The 22,225-nt window shown below is 33.5% G+C and overlaps 1 protein-coding gene and 1 pseudogene across 1 annotated transcript; both read right to left on the minus strand.

Moving 5' to 3' along the window:
* Positions 1 to 979: 979 nt before the first annotated feature.
* Positions 980 to 9,616, minus strand: LOC126759924 (calaxin-like; annotated as a pseudogene).
* Positions 9,617 to 10,998: 1,382 nt separating this feature from the next.
* Positions 10,999 to 22,225, minus strand: LOC126759920 (estradiol 17-beta-dehydrogenase 11). The gene is made up of 6 exons (XM_050475112.1): positions 22,022 to 22,225; positions 13,622 to 13,954; positions 13,379 to 13,556; positions 11,724 to 11,864; positions 11,592 to 11,633; positions 10,999 to 11,511 (listed from the first exon to the last, which is right to left on the minus strand). The coding sequence occupies exons 1-6, from the start codon at positions 22,045 to 22,047 to the stop codon at positions 11,251 to 11,253; spliced, it is 981 nt and encodes a 326-aa protein (XP_050331069.1). The 5' UTR covers positions 22,048 to 22,225; the 3' UTR covers positions 10,999 to 11,250.

Here is a 22,225-nt window from a genome sequence, read left to right on the forward strand (position 1 = left end):
GGAATATATAGCCCTTCCTTACTTGTTATTGTTGTTTTTGTTCTTCCACAGCATAATCATCTTCATCAAATCAATCAAAATAAAGTGACTCTTATTTCTATTTCTTTCGGAATTAATTTCGCCGGTACACGCAGGCATGTGTTCTTAGAATGAGCAACGAAAGAGACTTTGGACGCTTGGATTACTGGCCAATTGTTTTTTTTTTTTAACAACAACAAAAAATTCAATTTTGTAAACAAAATAAAGCGAATAAAGCACAAAAACAAAAAAGTACTAGTTGTTATCGATATGTCTGCCTGCTTGTATATATGTATATATGTATATATATAATATTAAATGTGTATGCCTGTACATGTGTGTGACATCTGTCGCAAAGTACATACATATTAGTGCTTGATATTGAATGGTCACACAGCCCAGCTACTGTTATTCAAAAGTGTTTTTGGTGTTTGTTATTCAATTACATCACTCATATGATCTACTTACATATACGAATTAGGGTGGGTCAAAAAAAAAACTATATATATTTTTTTCGATTGGTATTTTGAAAAATAGGTTCTTAGACACCACTACGAAAATTTCTCCAAGTGTGTGATCTCTTAATTGTAAAGCCTTATAGTTCTCTTATTATAAGAAATATATAATAAGATAGATATTCAGAAAAATTAAAATTAAAAAAGAAATATATAATAAGATAGATAAATAGAAAAATTAATATCTCGCTTCCAACCACTTGAGCAAATTTTTGTAGAGCAGTAAATTTCCTACAAAACTATGAGTTTTGCAATTAAAAACTGCACTGTGGGGTAAATTCGTTTTTGTGCTCTAATATTTAATGAAACGGCTAATTTTTTTTTATCGAAATGAAACTGCTGAACACAAAAACTTAAATGGACCATTTTAAAGTTATGACAAATTGATGGTCTAAGAGTGATCCATTTCGAGTTTCTCTACTCTTTTAAATAAAATACACAGAAACTTCAAATTTAATGGGGAATGTTTATTATCATTCAAAAAAACATTCTTTGACATTTCTCTAAGATTATCTCTTTTAAATCTTGGCCGCGGCTGCGTCTCAGATGGTCCATCCGGTCGCTATTGACGATTACGTTCTCGACGGCATCAGTTTTGAAGAAATATGGACCGATGATTCCACCGGCCCACAAACCGCTAGAAATGCTTGCATTAGCAAGGGTCCAGTTTCATTAGTGCCCATAAAATCCTCAATTGAAACCTGAAAATCAAATCAGTATTTCAAACAAAAATATACAGATCAGTAAGTTTTGAAACAGTTTTTTAGCACCAACACTTACAAAAACAGAAAATATACAGCCGAAGATATCTGTTTATAATAAAATATATAAAGTTTTCTCTTTTACCTTGCCATCTTTGTCCAAATCGAATTTTTTCAACACAATCTCTACCAAATCCTTAACACCCTCATCGGGATCTTCATCCTGTGGTTGTTTAATAAGGCAGTTACGTAACAATGTAAACATCTCGTCCTTCGTGATGAACCCATCACTATTCAAATCGTAGACGCGAAAGCAAAAGTTTGCGCGCTCGGCTAATGAGCCACGTAGGAATATCGACAAGCCGGTCAACCAACCCTCCAAACGCAATGGCATGCCCTCGTGTGCGCGATCCCAACAACAAAATATGCGCTCCATGAGAATTTCTTCGGTTACAATATCGAATGTGCTGTGCAGCAGTTCGCGAAACACAATGCGATCAATGCCGTATAGAAGTTCGAAATACATATGTTAATATTATTACGTTAAAAAAAATGTTTTATTAGTAAAGAATATAATGAGGAATTTTGTAAAAGTAACAGAAAACTTACTATATATAAACTTTAAAATACATACTATTTTTTTCAAATTAATTACTTTTTATACCCCGAATAGAGTATATAAAATTTACCACCCAAAAGGAAACGTCTGAAACCCTACCAAATATAAGCAAAAAATAGTAAGACTTTGTTCATAAAAAGGTCAGTAGGGTAATCTTTTTATACCCTTAGAATTAATGTAGAAACCCACTGTACCATTGGAAGGCTTCGAAAAAACCAACGTTTTTATCAATCCTCGAAACAGTTGTCAAAGTCAAATTCCGGAATAGCCTTCAGTGAGCGTAGCGATTCAAATTTCATTTCTTTAATTGACTCAAAATCGTTTCCTTAGACCGGTCGTTTGAGTTTGCTGAATGGCCAAAAGTCACACGGAATTAAATCAGGCGACTATGGTGGCTGCGGCACGATATTGGTTGTAAATTTGGAGAAAAATCACGAAGAATTAATGCAGAGTGCATTAAAGTGGTGCAATAACCAAGAGTTTTCGGCTAATAATTCCGTCCTCTTTTTACGAATTACCTCGCGAAAACGACGCATAACACCCAGTATTCCTTGCTGACAGTTTGACCAGTCGGAAGGAATTCGGAACGCACCGCATATCGATAATTGAAGAAAACTGTCAATATAACCTTGATTTTTGATATGCTTTGACGTGTTTTTTCGGCTTCGACTCACCTTTGACACGATATTCGGCCGATTGATCGTCTGTTTCCATGTCGTAAGCAAACATCCGAGACTCATTGCCATTAATAATACGTTTCATGGCATCCTGGTAGTCGAAAAGCACTGTTTCATAGATACTAAAGCGACGCTGTTTTTCGAACAAATTGAATTATTTTAGAACCTGCTCTCAATTTTCATATCAAAATGGTTTTCATTGGTCCTTTCGATATTCCGATGATGCCAGTTAATCGTCGACTCTCAAGCACCAATTCCTTTATTTTTATTGACGTGTTGATCATCAGTTGATGTTGATGGTTATCCTGAACGTGATTCGTTGTTAACGCCTTCTCGATCGCCTTTGAATAAGTTGTACTAATCAAAAAACATCAGTCTATTAATGGGTTTCCTGAAATTTAAATTAAAGAGTGGTATATAACTATTTTTTGCCCACTGTGGTCACCAGTGACAAAAAGCTGTCATTTTTATGTGGAATCGCCGTTCGAAATATCTTTACGAAATTAGACGTGGTTTGTTGTCTAAGATATTGGTGCAGTCTCCGAGGAAATTTTTCAGATAGGATCAATAAAGTTCTTGTAATAAATTTTTAGAAATTGTGGGTAATATAGCTTTGGCGCAACCGAAGTTAACTTTCATTTCTAATCATTTCTAATTATTTTGAGTATATTTTTACCTCCACTGTCGCATGTGGTTTTGCTATTGCCGCAGTTGAACTACCGGTGGCTAATGCTTTTGCTGAATATTGGCATCGACTTCATCTCTGAAAATAATCAAATAAAAGGCAAAGTGAGAATTTTTTAAAAAATTTAGAAGAAAATTATTTATAAAAAGCCAATTTAAATACAAATCAAAATAATTCTATACTTAGTCTATCGAAACGTTTGTTATGTTAAATAATCATACGAAAGTTTTCAATCAAAAAGAAATATTTAGGTTATGTACGGTTGGAATGAATATTTATAGCAAAAGTCTGTAAAGAATAAGTAAAAAAGATAAATAATATAAAATTCGATTATATGTAACCCCGTTAAAAGTCGCTTACATCGCGATGTGTTAAATAATTTTCTGAATAAATTCTACTTACAAGTAAATTCCGGCAGTAAATTAGCTTACTTTGAAAACATATTAACTCCATCACCAATAAGTTGATTGAATTTTGAAATTAATATATAAACTGATATTGTTTTAGTCGTTTAGGAGATGAGACTTGATCATATGAATAATTACAACTAGACACTAGACTTTTCTTCTTAAAAGGGTTTTAAGACTCCATTGCCTGTAACCATAATATATTTAATACAATTTGGCATTTAATACATATATGGTATAAAATTAAAAAATATATATATATTTTTATGGGAACAGACATGAACTGCGAATAGGTGCGTCAGTGTGTATACGTTACAAATTTATAACCAACTATTTGCACTAATTAAAAATTACTCATACGAGATGTGGTACTTGAATACTTATACTATGCGAGCATGTATGAAAATGTACTTTCCGGCCAGAAAACATTTTCTTAAAACAAAAAAATTAATATAACATATTTTCATGTTCGACTTTAAGTGCTGATAATATGAGCGCTGATATAAAATTACTTTTTTTACAAAAATTATCTAGCATTTTTTTGAAATTTTCATATAAAAGTTTTTTAGATAAAAGCCAGTAACGTTTTATGTCGCGACGAAGCGTGAACGTTACAAATTTATAACCAACTATTTGCACTAATTAAAAGTTACTCATACGCCACGTCACGAAACATACATAGAATTCTTTCACTACAATAATTGCGCTTGAAATGTTTTTAATTTATTACTTCAACTCTATAATTATGCACTTGCACTCACTTGGTGAACTTTGTCTTTTTGCGCAAGTTCTCCAACAATTTCGGATTAATTTTGCCGCTCAACTCGTCCATCTTGCGCTGGCGACGTCGTCTATTCGTCTGTTTGGCGCGCATTTGTGCATTGTAGGAGTTGCGTTTGTTGCTCGCCAGAAATGCGGTGATGGTCCTCAGTATACATTTGTTGGTAAGCAATGCTGACTTTTCCTTGCCCGCCGAGACGCCTGACTTGCCATTAGCCCCCGTTTGTGGTGGGCGTGCGCCGTCTGATGGCTCAGCGGTTGGACTGCGTTGTGCAGCACCGTTGCTGTTGCCATTGTTAGTGGCGCCACCACCAGCTACCACCTTCGCACCTGAAGCTGTTTTTGTTACCACTAAAGGAGTGAAAAACAACAAAAGAGACAACAAAAAATATTAAAAAGCTTACATTTATGCATATGTTTATGTTGTAAGTGAAAATATGAGTAAAAAAAGTAAGAATCGCATAAAAATTCAAAGTAATGTACAACAACAATACCAAATACCGACTAAATGCGCGTCAATCATGCAATAATGACAGCAGGCAGCAAACAACAAATCGCCTACAATAAAAACCATAAAAACCAGGTTCTACCACACACACCACCACACATGCATGCCAGCGGGTATGCATATTTCGAATTTCATATTGTATCGCTATTTGCGCTTGATTGATATCTAACTGCCTTTATGGCAGAGTCTCGCCAACCTACAAATTCCCGTCTAATCAACATACTAACTGCCTCACAGTCCGTCTTCATACCTCCATACACTCATATGTGCATTGTCTGTCTGCCTCACGGTTAAATATATGCCTGCTACTTTGGAGTCGCTTTGCTCCTCTTTCAAATAGCATACTGATTCTCCGTATGAAGACATTTGTATAGCGTGACTATTGAATGGCAGCAGAAGTAAATGATTTTATTAGCTGGTGCGCTCACACCTCTCCGCCAACCGTCGTTAAATATACATATATATGTGTGCATGTATATTGAAAGCGTTTTACATGCACCTTTCGTTTCGAAAAGACTTGCCGCCTAAAAGTTTACAATACGAGTGCTTGGATAATGCTATTAATTTGTTGATTTCATACCAAAAAGAAAAAAATACAACAAAAACTACTATTTAGATTATATATGTTTATGTATATGTTCACACATATGATGTCTTCGGTGTGGTTACCAGCAATGTTGTTATGAACAAAACAAATCCAATGCCTTGAAAACATTATTAGGGTAATTCGTTTGCTCAGGGAACATTTTGTTAATAAAACCTTATGTACACATAATCCACGTGGAGGCTGTCACAATTATCGCTCAGTAATACTGAAACTTGATAGATATAAAAAATGGATGGATTTCTGTCAGACGGATGAAATTGTCGAATTCGAAGGTCACAAAATGTATTTTTTATACTTTAAATAAAAATGTGTCAATTTAATTACCAAACGTTACTAAGATCTTGAAGAAAGCAATTTCGAATAAAAATCTTTTTCAATATCTTTAATAAGGGTCACCATCGAAACGTAACTTTGTGTGTACTATTCAACAGAAATTTCTACAATTTTAATTAATCATGTTGACTTCATTAAACTGAAAGTTCCATACTTTTAATGTAAATATTTTTTTTTTTTAATTTTTTATAAATCTAAATGTAACAAATTTTATTATTTTAGAAAAATATTTATGAGATTTTTTATATGCTATTCTTATATAAAAGAGGTAAAAAAATTGACAAAAGTAATAATAATAATTTACATATTTTTTATATACTATAAGGAGTTAAAACGAGAATAAAAACAAAATATTTTAATCAATTCCATTACCATATTTTGAAAAAAAAAAAAAATCTTTTGACAGAAAGATATGTAGCAGCCTAACGTATATACATACATACATTAAGTTGGGTAGAAATAAAATTTTTTTGGTAGAGCGTTAAAATTCCAATAAAAAAATTATGCGTTTCCAGATTTAAAATGTTATTAGGAAAAAATTAAATTTAAAAAATTTAACTAGAAAATTTTAATTTTAAAAATTTAATTAAACAAATATAATTTAAAATTTTAATTTAAATTTTAATTTTTAAGAAAATCTGAAAACTCATTATTTTGTTGGAAATTTAACGCTCAACAAATATAATTTTATTTCTACCCAACTTAAAAATTTCATAAAAAAATTTTAGTTTAAAAAATTAATTTTTATTAAATAACAAAAAAAGAAAACTATAAAAGCGGAAGTCCTTCCTGTTACAATTAAGAGCTCATACTTGGAAAAAAATTCTTAGAGGTGTCTAAGAACCTATTTTTCAGAGTAGGTACCAAGCGAAAAAAAAATTTTTTTTGACCCACCCTAATCCCATGTTATATATTTGTTCTCTAACTTCGACTATCTTACAATATCTAAATATTACTAATTTCTGAGCGATACTCCAAGCGTATTCATACATATGTACCACACATTCTAATTCTAATGTTCAGCAATGCTAACGGTTTTAGTGCAGCGCGTTTAAATGTTTGGTTTCATGCTGTCATAGTTTCGAAACTTCACTAGCAGCCTTAACACCATCGCCTGGTGGCAAGCATAACACTCTGGGTTCAGTGAAACTTTTTCATTCGCCGTTTTTTCTGCGACTAATTTCAACTATAGGAGAATAGTGCTATCAACAGTCGGTGTGAACAGCAGTCGGAAGTGGTCTTGTGTTTTGGTAAATGGCGTTTTGTCAAATTGGCTCAGAAGTGTGTGAATTAATTAGCGAACTTTAACAGCTAATTAAATCACATGAAAACTTCTTTAAAATGTGTGTATAAGAATGTAGGTGGAAGAGATTAAGATTAGTGGCAATTAATTAAATTTTTTATAGAATGAAGGGAAATTGAGCTAAATGGTATATAAATAGAAAATATTAGTGTGGGCAAATACGCTTATCAAAAGTTTTTTTTTACTGCAATTTGCTTGATTAAAATACATATCAGCTAAAATATGAGCATACGTGGCGTATACGTTACTACTTTAAAATTCGTTTCTACCAATTAAGAGCTACTCATACGCCACGTCACTCCAATATTCTCCAGTTAGGAAAGTTTTTGCTAACAGTGGAATAAACTGTCAATTTATTAAATAAAAAAATTATGCAATTTAAATAAACTTCTGATAAAATTGTAAAAATGTGACCAAAATATCTCGATGTAAGCTTGAAGTATTCACTGCAGTCGTCCGCTATCAGGGAGTTAAAACTGTTCCAATCATTTTCAGTAGGCGAGGTTGTAAAAACTTCAATGACTATGAACGTAAATCATATATTTTAGGCAAAACTTCGCCCTTCTTCTAAAGGATGGAATAAATAGTACTTGGTTTGTTTACCGAAAAGGGTCAACAACAATTTTTTTTAAATAATAGTTTTTAGTCTTCAATCTGCATATATATGGATCTCTAAGATCCATTAGTAAGAGAAGAGAGAAATATTGACAAACAGAAGTTTCTTGAAAAATTTGTTCTAAATTTAACGACTGAAATTGACAGCCCACACAAGTGTGTGATTACCTTCACTGACATTACCTTTCTTCTCGCAAATATTGCGGTTTTTTTTAAACTATTCAACATAAACGCTCTGGGTGGATTTTTATTCGTCATGGTTATGCAACTCTGCTTTGAGAATTTTTTTTTTCGATTGTAGCGGTAAAATGTTAAAACAAAAAAATAATATTTTTAAATAAAGGCTAAACCTGTAGAGAAAATTGGTCAAGAGTACAGAAAGAGAAAAGAGAATTGCAATATTGTAGTGGCTAACAGAAAAGACTCTAGGTTCGAATTGCCCTAAGTGAATCGAATTGCACCATATCTGCCTGCCTTACAACCTTTCATTTTGATTTTCTGATATTGAAAAGAAGCTGTTTGAAAGCTCGTAAGGAAAGAACATTAACAAAATAGTTTCAAATTTTACTGTGAAATGGAGCCACACAACAACAACAAAAATTACAACAACATATCTCTCGGAATGAGAAAAATTACGAAAATTGTACGAAAAGATGCGGCGGCTAAGAGAAGGTTTCAAGACCGGAGCATACTCTTGTAGCTCCCCCAAAGGTAATCTAGTGATCGATGCCCAAAGCATACTAAAATTATGGAGGGAACACTTCTCCAGCCTGCTGAATGGAAGTGAAATGGTACAACGCATAAGGAGAACACGAAAATCCCGTCCCCAATTATGACGATGGACTGACGTCTATTGCCCGACCATGAAGAAGTTCGAATAGCAATTACCCGCCTGAAGGTCAACAACAGCAATGTCGGGGGCATGGATCAGCTTCATTGTGGAACAGGTGCTCTGTCCAATCCACAAAAAGGAAACTCTCTCTCTGACGACAAAGACCGTGGGAAAGCCCTCTCAACAAGTCATATAAGGTTCGTCCTGCTTTATGGTGCAGAGTCATGGATGATGACAAACACAAACGGATTGAACCTTTCGAGAGAAAGATCCTGCGGAAGAAATCGGCAAATGATCGATATTCGATGGAACATAATCTTGAAATGAGATATACGAGAAATCGACACACATAGTTCAGTTGAATTAAGAGAGCAGCTTTGCATTGGTTAGGTCATGCCGCGATGTCTGAATGGATAAAAACACTCCAGCTGTGAAAATGATTCGACGCAAAAGCGGGGATAAGCAGAGGAAAAGGAGACCTCCAACTCCATTTGAAAGACCAAGATAAAGATCTATTAAATATATTCATTATATCTATAAATTGATTTTCAACTTTGGTGTTCCATTCTCAAAGCTCATACTTACATATATTTATACATTAAATTAAGCAATTTTTTTTTAAATTTTTTTCCACTTTACGTTCAAATTTTAAGACTAAAAACTATCTACATTTCACATGAGTTTTAAATTCATTTGGAAGAAAACATAATTATAAAATCTATGCCCCGAATAGTCACTTTAACAAAAAGTTGAAAAGTATTTTCCAGTTTTTCTTAATTTAGTTAACCAAACTCACCCATTTTGCTTAATTCGATATTTCACAAAAATTCCTCTACATTCCGTAACATCAAAGCGAAAACATACTTTTGTTGCCAAATAAACAAAGTTTTCCGGTTTCCATGGAAATTTTATGCAAAAACAGCGCGGAAAAGTAATGTTTACTTTGGCAAGTAGGACAAATTTCTCCACTAATATACCGTTGAATGAGTTAAGGTAGGACAGCAAGTCGCTATGCTTCGTTAAATAGAAATGCCGATGCAACGATTGAGCATAACTGTTGCCCCTGCCTTGAACCTGCTATGTTATTGACAAAACGAAATGTTTCCATAACTAACTAACTTCTTATAAATATATATAATTTATATACAAACAAGCATTCCAGGCGCTTTTGCTGTCAGCGTTTTATTCAGCAATTATTATCCTCAGCTGAATAAAAGATTGAAGACAAGCATATAGAAAATTCGTATGGAGTTGAAGTCTTAAGTGTATCATATTCCTACCATAAATGAAGTTAAAGGCCAGGTATCACCTTTCAAAGATCTGCCCACTTGAGGTCCGTTTCACTTTCATTCAAAATAACATTCAATTTACAGATTTTTAAAAAAATATAGACTTTGGATTTAACAATAATCGTGCGTGAATGAACATCAAGCGCGTCGTACGTTTGGTGAATGGGCCCAATACGAGATGTGAACGATTCTTACAAGAAAATTTTGTTCGGCGATGAAGCTTACCTTTGGTTTGGACTTTTGGAGTGATGATAAACCACAAGCCATTGTTGAATTACCCTTAAATCATCAAAAAGTCACTGTTTGGTGTGCTCTATGAGCAGAGTGAATCATTGGTCCATATTTCTTCAAAAATGAAGACGGCCATAATGTACAGTCAATGGAGAACGATATAGAGACATGCATTTTTGTGACGTTGTCGATTGATGTGTCCTATCAATATCTTGAAAACCACATGTCTGAAAAAAAAATATGATCCGAAACAGTCTATTTATTGAATTACTAACGAAGCATTTGGTGAATGCTTTATCTTGAGTCATGTATGATATCTTGAAAACCACATGTCTATGTACCAAAAATCAGTGATTTAAATATGATCCGAAATGGGAAAAAGTGGGCGGATATTATTGAAATTTAACACCAACATATATAATGTCATAAAAAATGCTATGTGCTGTAGGTCAAAAAATAAATTTCACCTTATATGGGAGGTGGGCGTAAAAACAAACTTCATATGAACCAAACGGTTGTTTAAGTATTTTTAGCAATGATTAAGAATTGTACTAAATAATTATAGTACTTGAACATTTTTTGTTAATATATCTTTATTTATTGAATATGGTTGTTCAATGTACTATATAACTTTAAATCAATTTAAAACTAAGCAAGCTCAAGGTTATATTTGAGGCTGTTCAGTGATATATTGCTCTTTCCTTTTTAATGGTCAGTAGCAAGACATTAGCTAATGGGTTTTAAGGTTCATAGTTTTTTCTGCTGTTCTCTTTTTTAGCTTCAAATTGATAAGTTTTTATAAGAATAAATAATTAATTTTCGATTTCACTGAGCAAGAAAAGTTTAAATACCGCTGCTGCCACAAAAAATAAATGCAATTTTACGAAAGAATTATTGTTTTATTTTTCTTTCAGCACTCGAATAAAATTTGCAAATGTAATAAAAAAATTGTGTATATATATATGTATGTATGTATGTACCATAAATACATCACGAAGTACAGCGTTACTTAAATCTATATTTTTGGTATTTTATGAAAAAAAAGCAAAATGGCATATAAATGCGGGCTTACTGTAAACTTTTTTTTATGAAAAATCGCTTATCACTTATACAATTTCCAACGTCCTCCTTCATTTATCTGAGTCTACACCCACATCGAGGAAGCTATCAATTAAACGCATAGCGTTACGTGGCAGCAAACGTCCAATTTTCTCCAAATACAAATAATCACGTGGAATACTGGCATGCTCCAGGCTGGTGCGTTGTGCCCGAATGATGCTTGCTGCTGCGTCTATGGGCTTGACCAGTTTGAACAGACTGGGGAAGCGGTAGCGTGGACGCTTGCAGAGACCGGTATCGACCATGTATGGATAGATGGTGGTAAATTTAATCTGAAAAATTAATGAACGAAAGGCAGTTTGTAAAACATAAAAAAAATTAATTAATTGTGAACAGAAAAGTGAGTACTCACATTATTCTGTGGGTTTTTGTGTCGCAATTCTTCGCTCAGCGCCTGAAAGTAGTTCAAAATTAAAAGCGTAGCTTAGTAGCGGTTCTTCTTTGGCGAAATAAGCTCGATAATGGCTAGTCAGCTACTACTTACCTCCATTAGACCGCGTACAGCGAATTTTGTACCGCAATATGGCACCAAGTTGGGCAATCCGAAGAGACCAGCACACGATGACAAAGCGACAAAGTGTCCTTCATTGCGAGCCAACATTTCTGGGAGAAAGGCTTGAATGATCTGAAAGAAAAAGTAGATATTTATATTTATAAATAAATTTTTTACGAAGTTCTCGTTGTTGTAGTAGTGAATATTTCTAGGGTGAGGGCATTCGAGTTGAATTTCTTGGTCGGAAATACCGACTGTTGTGATAACGGCGGTGGCTATGGACCTAGTCACTTTCATATTAAGCATATTTTAGGAAAATTCTACATGCTTTAAGCCTTCACCGAGATAGAAATGGTTTGTTTATGAGAAGCCGCGACTTAGCTTTAATTAAATCATCTCTGTTTTTACTACAATTGAAAAGCTGGTCTACAAATGAATCGGACGATAATTGAACTCTCTTTTACTCTATAAGCTGTCGAACTACATATAAAAAACGCAGTGATCGTTTTTTTCTGATCTTGAAAAATACTCGGCGAAAGTTAGGAACTTTTTCGAACCTTTATTCTAAAGGATCTTTACCTTTATGACGAATATACATCATTTAGAAGGAAAAATAGAGACTTTGTAGGCAGTGGCGTAGCTACAACTTCGGGCGCACGGGGCCAAGAATGTTCTGCCGCCCACCTTTATCTACCTACCTATAAGTTTCATGAGGTGGTTCGAACAAAAGTGAATTTTTACAAAATATCTTCGATATTAAGTATATACAATTTAGAAACTAAAAGCCACGCAAATTCAGAAGTTCAAAAATTCTCACAATACGGTTTTTGAGGAAATTGATAGTAAATTTACAAGACATCTTATTAAAAGCCATAGAAAAAACCCATTTTCGCCCTATATCTTGTACACTTTTGACAAAATTTGCAGGAATTTTTACCTATTTTGCCTACTATTTTTAAGAAAGATATAAGACAAATTCAAAGACTGAAGAGTATTCGAGCCAAATTTATATTTTTCATTGTTATTCTGATTATACATTGTGAGTGGACAACTCTTTATCTTTATAAAAATTTTTTTAAAAAAAATTGTTGAAATATTTTTCTGAATATTAAAAAACAGCGAAGATCGTTTTGGCGACCCCAAGACGTTGCGCCCGGGGCGACGGCTCCCTTCATCAGTCAAATTCATAAACAAAGAACACCCTTACGGGTCCATGGGAAAGATAAGAAGCAGGTAAAGTTACAGAGCAGAAAGAACACAACTGATTTAAGGCATCTACTCGTCACCAACCCAACGACGTTTCGTAGAAATCTCCTTCAGAGATACGTGCTTAACACTGAACAGTACCCCGGGATATTCAAGAGTATACACCAAATCGACTAGATGTCTAACTTGCAAACGAAACGCCTGAGTTGGCTCATGAAACTGATATATTCGGAATATTTTTACTATGGGCACTGTATGAACTCAAACTTCTACATATCCGACATTCTGCACAAAAATCGATGAATCTTTTGACAGACTCGCCTGCTACAAAGTTCAATTTTAAAAAAGGTTTTATCTATTTTACCAATTATAAATAGGCCCCAATTTTTTTCACTTTATTTTTTTGTTTATATGATAGATATACTTATATATTTACTCACCCAAAAGTGCGCCAGCACATTAATATCAAACATTGTTCTAATCTCAGTTTCGGTGTGTTCAAGTATTGGATGGCAGGGCATAATACCAGCATTATTTACAACAATATTGATAAAGCCATGCTCTTGCTTGACCTTCTCAGCCAAGGCGTTGATCGCATCACGTTTCGTAACATCGCATCTTTAAAAAGGAAGACATTTACATCTAAATAAAGGCAATTTATATGTAAACAATAATAAACTCACGTATATGCGTACGCCTCCCCACCGTAAGCCTTGATGTCCTTGACTGTCTGCTGATTGGCTTCCTCATTCACATCCCAGCAGATGAGCTTAGCGCCAAGTGCGCTGTACTGCAGGGCGAGCTCCTTGCCAATGCCATGTCCGGTGCCGGTGATCAGTACAGTTTGACCTTTGACATCGACCTCTTGTGGCACAAATGTCTTAACTATCGACTCGATTATTGCAACCCAGAACTTAAATATCAGCAGTGCTATGTCTAACACCAAGGTGACTATATTGTAAATATCAATGTTGTTTTTATTGCTATTGCTGTTAGTGCTGCCGGCGCTATTGGCGCTGCGGGGAGGAGAAAGAAAACGATTTACTGTTATAACTTTGTATTAAATTAATGTGTTTAGGTAATTAGGAGACATAATAGAGATGTGTTTGAAAAGTAGATATGTAAATAATAGTAAAAATTAAGTAAATAATAATTATGGCATTAAGCTGACTTTGATCAGCCACATAATACTTGTCAATTAACATAGCAGACAATGTATTAAAATGTTTAATGTTTATGTTTAAAAAACAGGGTTATCGGTTAAAATTGTAAAATTGTAAATTTTAGTTAAAATAATTCCTTTTCTTTCGAGCAAGAGTGTTTGATATTTTTTAGCTTTGTGAGAGTAATCTTCAAAGACCTGCCTGCAGATCTTCTTGGATACTTTGAGCGATATATAATTTTTTAGTAGTTTTTGATTATCAGCTTTTCTTTAGTAGTTGTCAAAGTTTAAACTGTTGACTTTTGTATTAGAAAAAGTGCTAGTTCAAATTGTTCCACGTCTTAATGCAAAGTTAAAACAAAAAACGATTTTTTTTCTCATATTTCAAAATGAAACACTAAAATTTTTAATGCATTTTTCAAATAAATTTTGAGGCTCAGCCGCAATTAAATCGGCTCCATCACTTTCTCTTTAAACATTTTTCTTGAAACCCCAGCATACAAATTTGCTTGAATGATTACTCGAAGAAAAATAATGCGTTTATTATCAAAGGTTTCTGATATATTCTGTAAGTAGTTGCCCATGCAATAACCAGTTTTTGATCTGATAAAAATCGAGCTTTTGTAGGCCAAAGTAGGTCAGACAATATCTTCTAGACTGAATTTTTTCAAATTTCAACCACGGAGAAGGTCACTGCAGCAATAGATATTGCGAGTAGTTCGAAAATTATTTAATTTTTTTTTCTTCAGCATTTAGTGTATTGTAATTGGTACAAATTATTCAAAGATCGACCCTCTTTGCGTTGACGACGAACCATGCCCTATCAACATCAACTGGTGATCAACACGTCAATAAAATAAAGGAATTTGTGTTTGAGGACAGATGATCAATAGTTAGAGATCGTACTGGCATCGTTGGAATATCGAAAGGATCAGTGAAAATCATTTCGAAAGATAATTTGAGTGTAAGGATAATGAAAGCACGATTGGTTCTAAATTTGGTTCTAAAACCACTTAATTTGTTCGAAAAATAGCGACGCTTAAATATTTAATCTGTGAAACAATGTTTTTTTGACTACCAGTATGTCATGAAACGTAATAACTGGCGATGAGTCTTGGATCTATGCTTACGACCCGGAAAAAAACGATCAATCGGCCGGATATCATGGCAAAGGTGAGCCATGAAACCACGTCAAAGCAGGTCGAAAATCAAGGTTATGTTAACAGTTTTCTTCGATTAATGAGGTGTGGTGCACTCCAACCGGCTAAACTGTCAACAAAGAATGTTTCTTGAGTGTTATGCATCATTTGCGCGAAGCTATTCGTAAAACAAGGTCGGAATTATGAGCCGACAACTTTTGGTTTGTGCACCACGATAATGCACGTTGCTTACTGCATTGATTCTTTGTAAGTTTTTCGCCACATTTTCAACCAATATCGGGCCGCAGCCATAGTATTCGCCTGATTTAACTCCGTGTGACTTCTGGCCATTCAGCAAAATCAAACGACCCCTCCGGAGAAACCGTTTTGAGTCAATTGAAGACATTAAGCGTGAATCGCTAAGCGCATTGAAACCTAATCTTGAAATTTACTTTAAGAACTGTTTCGATGATTGGGAAAAACGTTGGCACAAGTGTATTGAGGCCAAGAGGATTTACTTTGAAGGGGATGATATAGATTTTGAAGAATAAATGAAGAATTTTAAAATTATGAACAAAGTCTTACTATTGATTTCCCATAGTAGTATATATGATATAAGAAAAATGGACTGCATCTTATCCAACCAAATAGGCTAAATAAGCCAAATGCGCTTTAGCATAAATTCTATTAGGAAATGAACATTAATCGTTAATCGCATTAAAAGCCAGTGAAATTTGTTTTTTTTTTTAATTAAATTTTTTTTATTTAAAATTTTTATAAATGTGACTATACAAAGTAATCACATTTCTCATTGAATTTTGTTACTAAATTCCGTAAATAAACATTATTTTCCTATTATTTGCCGTCAACTGTTGTTTATCTTTAATAAGACATGGATTAGTGTTTAGAAACTAAGCGTCCGTTAATCCGTTTTGCATCTGTAAGCTTTGATAGAGGAAGTAGGAAGTTTGAAGCTTGCTGCTTGTATGATACATAACTGCTAGAGGCTTGCAAATGTATTAAATTATTAAATTAGTTTTTATTATCTCAGATTCATCATCAATTTAATTTCTGGTTATTTAAGCAAGTTTACTTATCAAAAATCCACTTACTAGATCAGTGAATGCGCATACATATTTATAATTATTTAAAAGCAACTTGTATTTAAAAGTTGTAATAATTTTTATTAAGCCATTTTTTTCTCATTTTACAATTTTATAAAAAAACAAAGACTTTGCTCAGTGACTTGCAAAAAAAAAAAATATTTTTAAAAGCAATTAAAATTTAAATACTGATAATATTTACATGTAGCTTGTCACTTAAGCTTTAACAACTTTTTTATTGTTGTAGTAAAACTGACAAGCTTTTTTTTAATTTTAGATTTATATGTTTTAATCACACGCGGAATCATTTACTGTTAACCTTTAGCTTTCGTTATTAAATCGAGTCAATTAACTTGTTTTATTTCATACTTGCCGCGCAAGAGCACGCGACTGACTCATTTAAAATATACATGAAAAATTATATAATAAATATTTTTAAACATACATTTGTGGCTTATGTCGTGTATTTACTATATAACCCGAAAGATAAATTTAACCCTTTTGATGAGTTTTTATTTATTTTATTCAACCTAACACAAAGTGATGTTAAGGCTAACTGTCCCAATATGAAAACATAGAAAAACAAATTATTTGAAAATTGCCTTTACTAGCTTTAACTAACGGCAACGCTACAATTTCACGTCTGTATTGTTCATGCCGCTTTGATGCTTTGCAGTACGAGGCGTCTTCAAAAAATAACGAGAATTTCAAAATTAATACTTCGCGGGTTTGGAAAGTCCCACTGACAATTTGTTTGTTGGTAAATGAGTAAGTATATACCCCTAAAGTACGATAAAATTTTCAGCTGTAGTCATTGTTTACTCTGTCTTTAACGGCGTCTAAGGTTAGAAGTGTTTTCATGAGCTTGACGGTTTTCGTTTGTTAAATGAAAAGGACCAAAGAATTTGTTTGTAAATTCTTGACCAAAATAATACTGTAACAAAGTCCAAGTCTCCATATTCGTCAGATATGGCACTGTGTGATTCTTTCCTATTTACAAAAATAAAGAAAACTTTAAAGAGCCCTCGTTTTACAAAAATATGAAAATCGTTGAAAGAGTTAAAGGTTGTACCAAAAATCGAGTTTGAGAAGTGTTTCGAAGACTGATTTTTTTTTTTTTTAACTGAAAACCTGTTTTTTTTTTAACACACCACCTATTTTAACAGAATTATTTTACCGTTTTTATGGTATGAGGAAAAGGTAGTTGGTTTATATGTGAATATTTTTCGAAAACGAAAGTTACATTACAATGAAATTAAAAATTGTCTGTCAAAGACATAAGTATTTTTTTTTCGAACATAGTAGTTAAAATTTCTTACTTTTTGTTAAACGTACTGTAGCGTCGGTATGTATATTGTTTTATGAATGGAACTCAACGATGTCTGGTAAACGATTGTGGAAACAGCGAACGTTGCTTCTCTCGCGAACTCAAGGCGTGAGCATATCTAAACCATTGCTGAAGAACTATGGCTTCATGACCTTTGAAAACCGTAACGTGGAAAGGTATTAAAACTGGTGGTTTTTCGCTCCAGTTACCGAGCGTTGGTTAGATGAAAATAATAATATAAACACTCTTCCTTGCACATAAACTAAGAAGCATTGTTCAAAATACTATTGACGTTATTATTTCAGTTTAGATTGAAGATCGCTCGGTTGACAAGATATCTTGGGAACTCCTTCGTCCAAGCTCTAAGTTAGGGCTTTAATTAAAACAAGTATTTTTTTCATTTTATATGATCCTGTAAGGAGTTATCCTGCCAACGCGGGCGCATCTTTTTTCTGAGGAGTCACCGAAAATGGCGTCGCATTGGCCGAGTTTAAAATACTTTTTTTCAAAAATTTAAGAATTTCTTTGTTAATAGTGTATGTTTGTAACAATAAAAAATTCTAATAAAATACTTAATTTTTTATATGAGAAAAAATTGTTGAAAAAAGGCTGTTTTTTACTCGAGGAAAGCCATGTAACCACTTAATACTTATTCACCTTTTCATGGACAATAATTAAATCGAAAAAATAAATTAATTTAAAAATTTTCAAATGTTGAATTACTTTGCAAATCTGCCTTTTTTATGTTGGCAACACCAATGAAAGTTCGACAATAGTTGAAGTTTGTACTACCAAAAAAGAGTTGGATTGAGCGGAAGTTGTTTTGTTTCAACTTCAACTCAACTGAGGGGAGTTGAAAACAGTAATAGTGCTTTAAATCAAACAACTGTATTTAGCAAGAATATTTGTAATTTAAATAAATATATTTACAGATATACATATATTAAATTTAATAGCTTTATTAGCAATAATTTCGACTGGTAAACATATAAGTATATAGTATAAGTGGTTATACTTGTATGAAGAATTATGCATGCTAGTTTGCGCCTGCGTACTGCACATACAAACGTATATTTCATATAAATGTTGCTGCTACTGCTCCGGTTCATCAAGCAGCAACAATTTCGTTTCGTATTATTAGTTATAAAATAAAAGTGATAAACGTAATAATGGGTAATTGGAAACTGTATGCTAAAAGGGAAGGGGTTTCCAATGTCAATGCTAGTGATTAGTGCTTTGTTAGATAACTGTTATTTCGCGCTAAAATCGCATTGAACTTGAACTAAAGACACGTGTACATCCATATGTAAGCAATTGTAGCCATTGGACTCGACAAGTGAAGGCTATGCGTGGATCTAATTACAAGTTATCGATATATAATTACTTACAACTACATACAAATAAGTTATACATATGTGCCATAAGTACGTACTTCTATGTATATGTTCTTATAACGCAATATATATTTCAGTAATTATTACAAAATTTGCTTTTATCTAATGAAAGCTTGGCGCAAAGTAAATTAAGTTTATAAGGGTTATATAATAAGTGTTCAGTGGTGTACAAAATATAATATTTTTTAGTTGAGTACTTTGTGCACAACTAAGCCTTTTAGGTCTAATTGCTCACATTTTTATAGTAATGGAGCACTTCATACAATCTATTTCACCACCAAACAGCTGATATCAAAAATCTACTTGCTGTAACTGATAAGAAACTGTGCACCTCCCGTTAAAATGTCTCAAATGTCACGACTTGTGAACTCAGAAATGCATTTCCCTTTATATATTCTCGTACGAAAACAATTGTTAGTGATAAGGTATTCATATCAGCACTGATAGGGTCGTTGTCACTGGAATTTTGCTCCATACGTAATACTAAATAATAGCACAGTTATAATGAGCAATAGTTGATTTGAAATAGATATATGTATGTGTACACTCTTAGTTTTGTATATATGTATTATATATCTATCTATATATGTATTTTTACTATCCTAGGTATTCATTTATTTTATTTTTTTCACTCGCATATAATAAGCTTTCCCTTTTTGCTCTTATCAGTAGTGATAGTGATTTTAAGATTTGAATCTAAGAAACTGAACGAAAAGTTATTTTATGACAGGGTGCAGTAGATAATTTGAAGTTATTTGTCGATTTCAACTTTGAGCTTAATAAATAACACTAATTCAGATTAAGAGACTATACAATGTTAATCTGACTGATAATCTGAAAACAAAATTGTATAATGCTTGATTGCAAGTAATCAATATAATAAAATGGTAGAATTTAAGAACACAAAGCCTTTTATGCATGTTTGCATATGTTGGTCAAAGGTTCTTTAATAATTTTTTGAAATACCGATTAACTCTCGATGGCTGGATTGATAAAAATGTAAGGAATTAAGTCAAGCAAATATTTGAAAATCTGAATATTAGGTTTATCTAGAGGAAGCGTTGCCCTAATTTCATTCGTATTAGGCAAGAAGATAAATGCTTATTAAGCAGAAACTGTGTTGTTTTAAATTTTGACCAATAGAGCGGTGTAAAGTCAACAGGAAGTTAGAAAATATTTATTTTAGGTATATATTTGGGAAATATTGGCCCGATTTTACTCATTTTTTGGCACAAAAGCATGCTATTATCACAAAAATATTATACCTGAATTTCGAAACTAGATCTCACACATTGACTGATATCTTCTTCTTCTTTTCTATTGGATATGCTATTGCATAAATTCGGTAAAAAATCAGCAAAATGTAATGGGGTCCACATATTTGCTGTCTGTGCCCATGAAAAGTTATAGTATGATTTCGAAATTTTTTGAACGTTGGATGAAATTCCTTGGGAGCGCTATGGGTGCAAATTTTATTCTGAAAACTTCAATGATGTTTGATTTGTATGCTGTAAAGTGAAATAATCAGAAGGAATTTAAAAAATTGTTCTATGAGAAGTTGGCGTGAAGGTCATCGGATTTCACTCATCTTCGTAATGTACAATAGAACACTGTAGATAACCTCATACTACATCAAATTTGATTCAAATCGGTCAAGTAGTTCCTAAAATATAGCATTTCAACTAAAGGTGGGAGGTGCCACAGCCATGGTTCAATTTTAATATCACCTTGGTAAACATAGGAAAACATTACTGGCGTAAAAGTACGTTAGCTAGTGAGTGAATGGAGTTGGTGCGGGAATATACTGTCCAGAGTTAGGCTTAAGGTAACCATTTAAGCTGCCGGACCACTGCAGTATATTTCCTTAGGTCTTAGGTCTTTGCTATTGCGATAGTAGCGGAGCTGGCCTCTAATGCATCTGCAAGACAATACCAGAGTGAACGTTTACGTAGACAGCCAAACAGCAATCAAGGCAGTGAACTCGTAACGCATATCGGCCAGAAGTATCTTGGAAAGCAGAGCAACAGTGGAAAGTGTTGCCAGAAGTAGGCAACTTCAGTTCTACTGGGCATCGAGGGCAACGAAATAGTGGACGAGATTGCCAAGAATGGTGTGCGACTAACATACGTAAACGTGATAAAAATTGGGAAACTCATGCATTGTGTATACGACGATCTCAGCAGAAGCATGGCAAGGAAAATCAAAACACAATGGAACGAACTACCTGGGTCAAGACTGCAAAAGTAATGTGCAAAACGGTAGATCGGAAGTAAGAATAGTAAGAAATTCCTATTGACACTGGATAGAAGAGACTGTAAGAACAACTTTACCGTTATAAGGGGAGTGGGCGTGGTTATCGTCTGATTTTATCAATTTTAAAAAATGTAGAAAAAAAGTTGCAGCAGATCTTCTCCTCAGTAAGTTACGTCCTTTTATTCGAAAGGGTTTGGAAAATATATATATAAAGCCGTTTAAGCGATGGGGTCACGCCCACTTTATCCTACAGATGTAGTTTGCTACTGTGATCTCTTGATTTCACTCGCAATTTAACTCGTCTCGTCACCCAGATCATTTATATATATATACATATATGTATGTAAGTCCATAACTATCTCGATTAGCATCGCCTGAAATACAAACACCGTTAGGATAACAAAACTATTACGCTCTGTTACAACATGTTGCGGGAATATAAATATACTTGATCTAATTTGACGCACGCCACTGCATACCCACACATACATATTAGTGTATTTGGAAATAATAATTTATTATTCACGCCTTTAGCCACATTTTGCAACTGTTTGGATTCTCAAGTTCTTAGTTTTTATGTGAATGAAGGAAATTCTTTGCACATGTCGCTCATACCACTCGAACACCGGTCACTGGCGTTAATAATACTCATACGCCCTGGACACTATACCACAAAAAGCCAAATACGCACACACACACACTCACCTCACAGAATTCGACGGCTGCACCATTTTAAATGCACAAATTGTAATCACAAATTATAGTTCGAACGTCAAGGATTATAAGATACCACGTGTCCTTCTTATATGTTTGCACTTTCGCTAGATCAGAGCAACAATATACCGTAACCGGCCGATTCAGAATTCCAACTGAAAATCTAGAAATGCGCGCACCGCTCACACACACCAA

The sequence above is a fragment of the Bactrocera neohumeralis genome, chromosome 5 (assembly GCF_024586455.1).
Source record: "Bactrocera neohumeralis isolate Rockhampton chromosome 5, APGP_CSIRO_Bneo_wtdbg2-racon-allhic-juicebox.fasta_v2, whole genome shotgun sequence".
Classification (NCBI taxonomy): Eukaryota; Metazoa; Arthropoda; class Insecta; order Diptera; family Tephritidae; genus Bactrocera; species Bactrocera neohumeralis.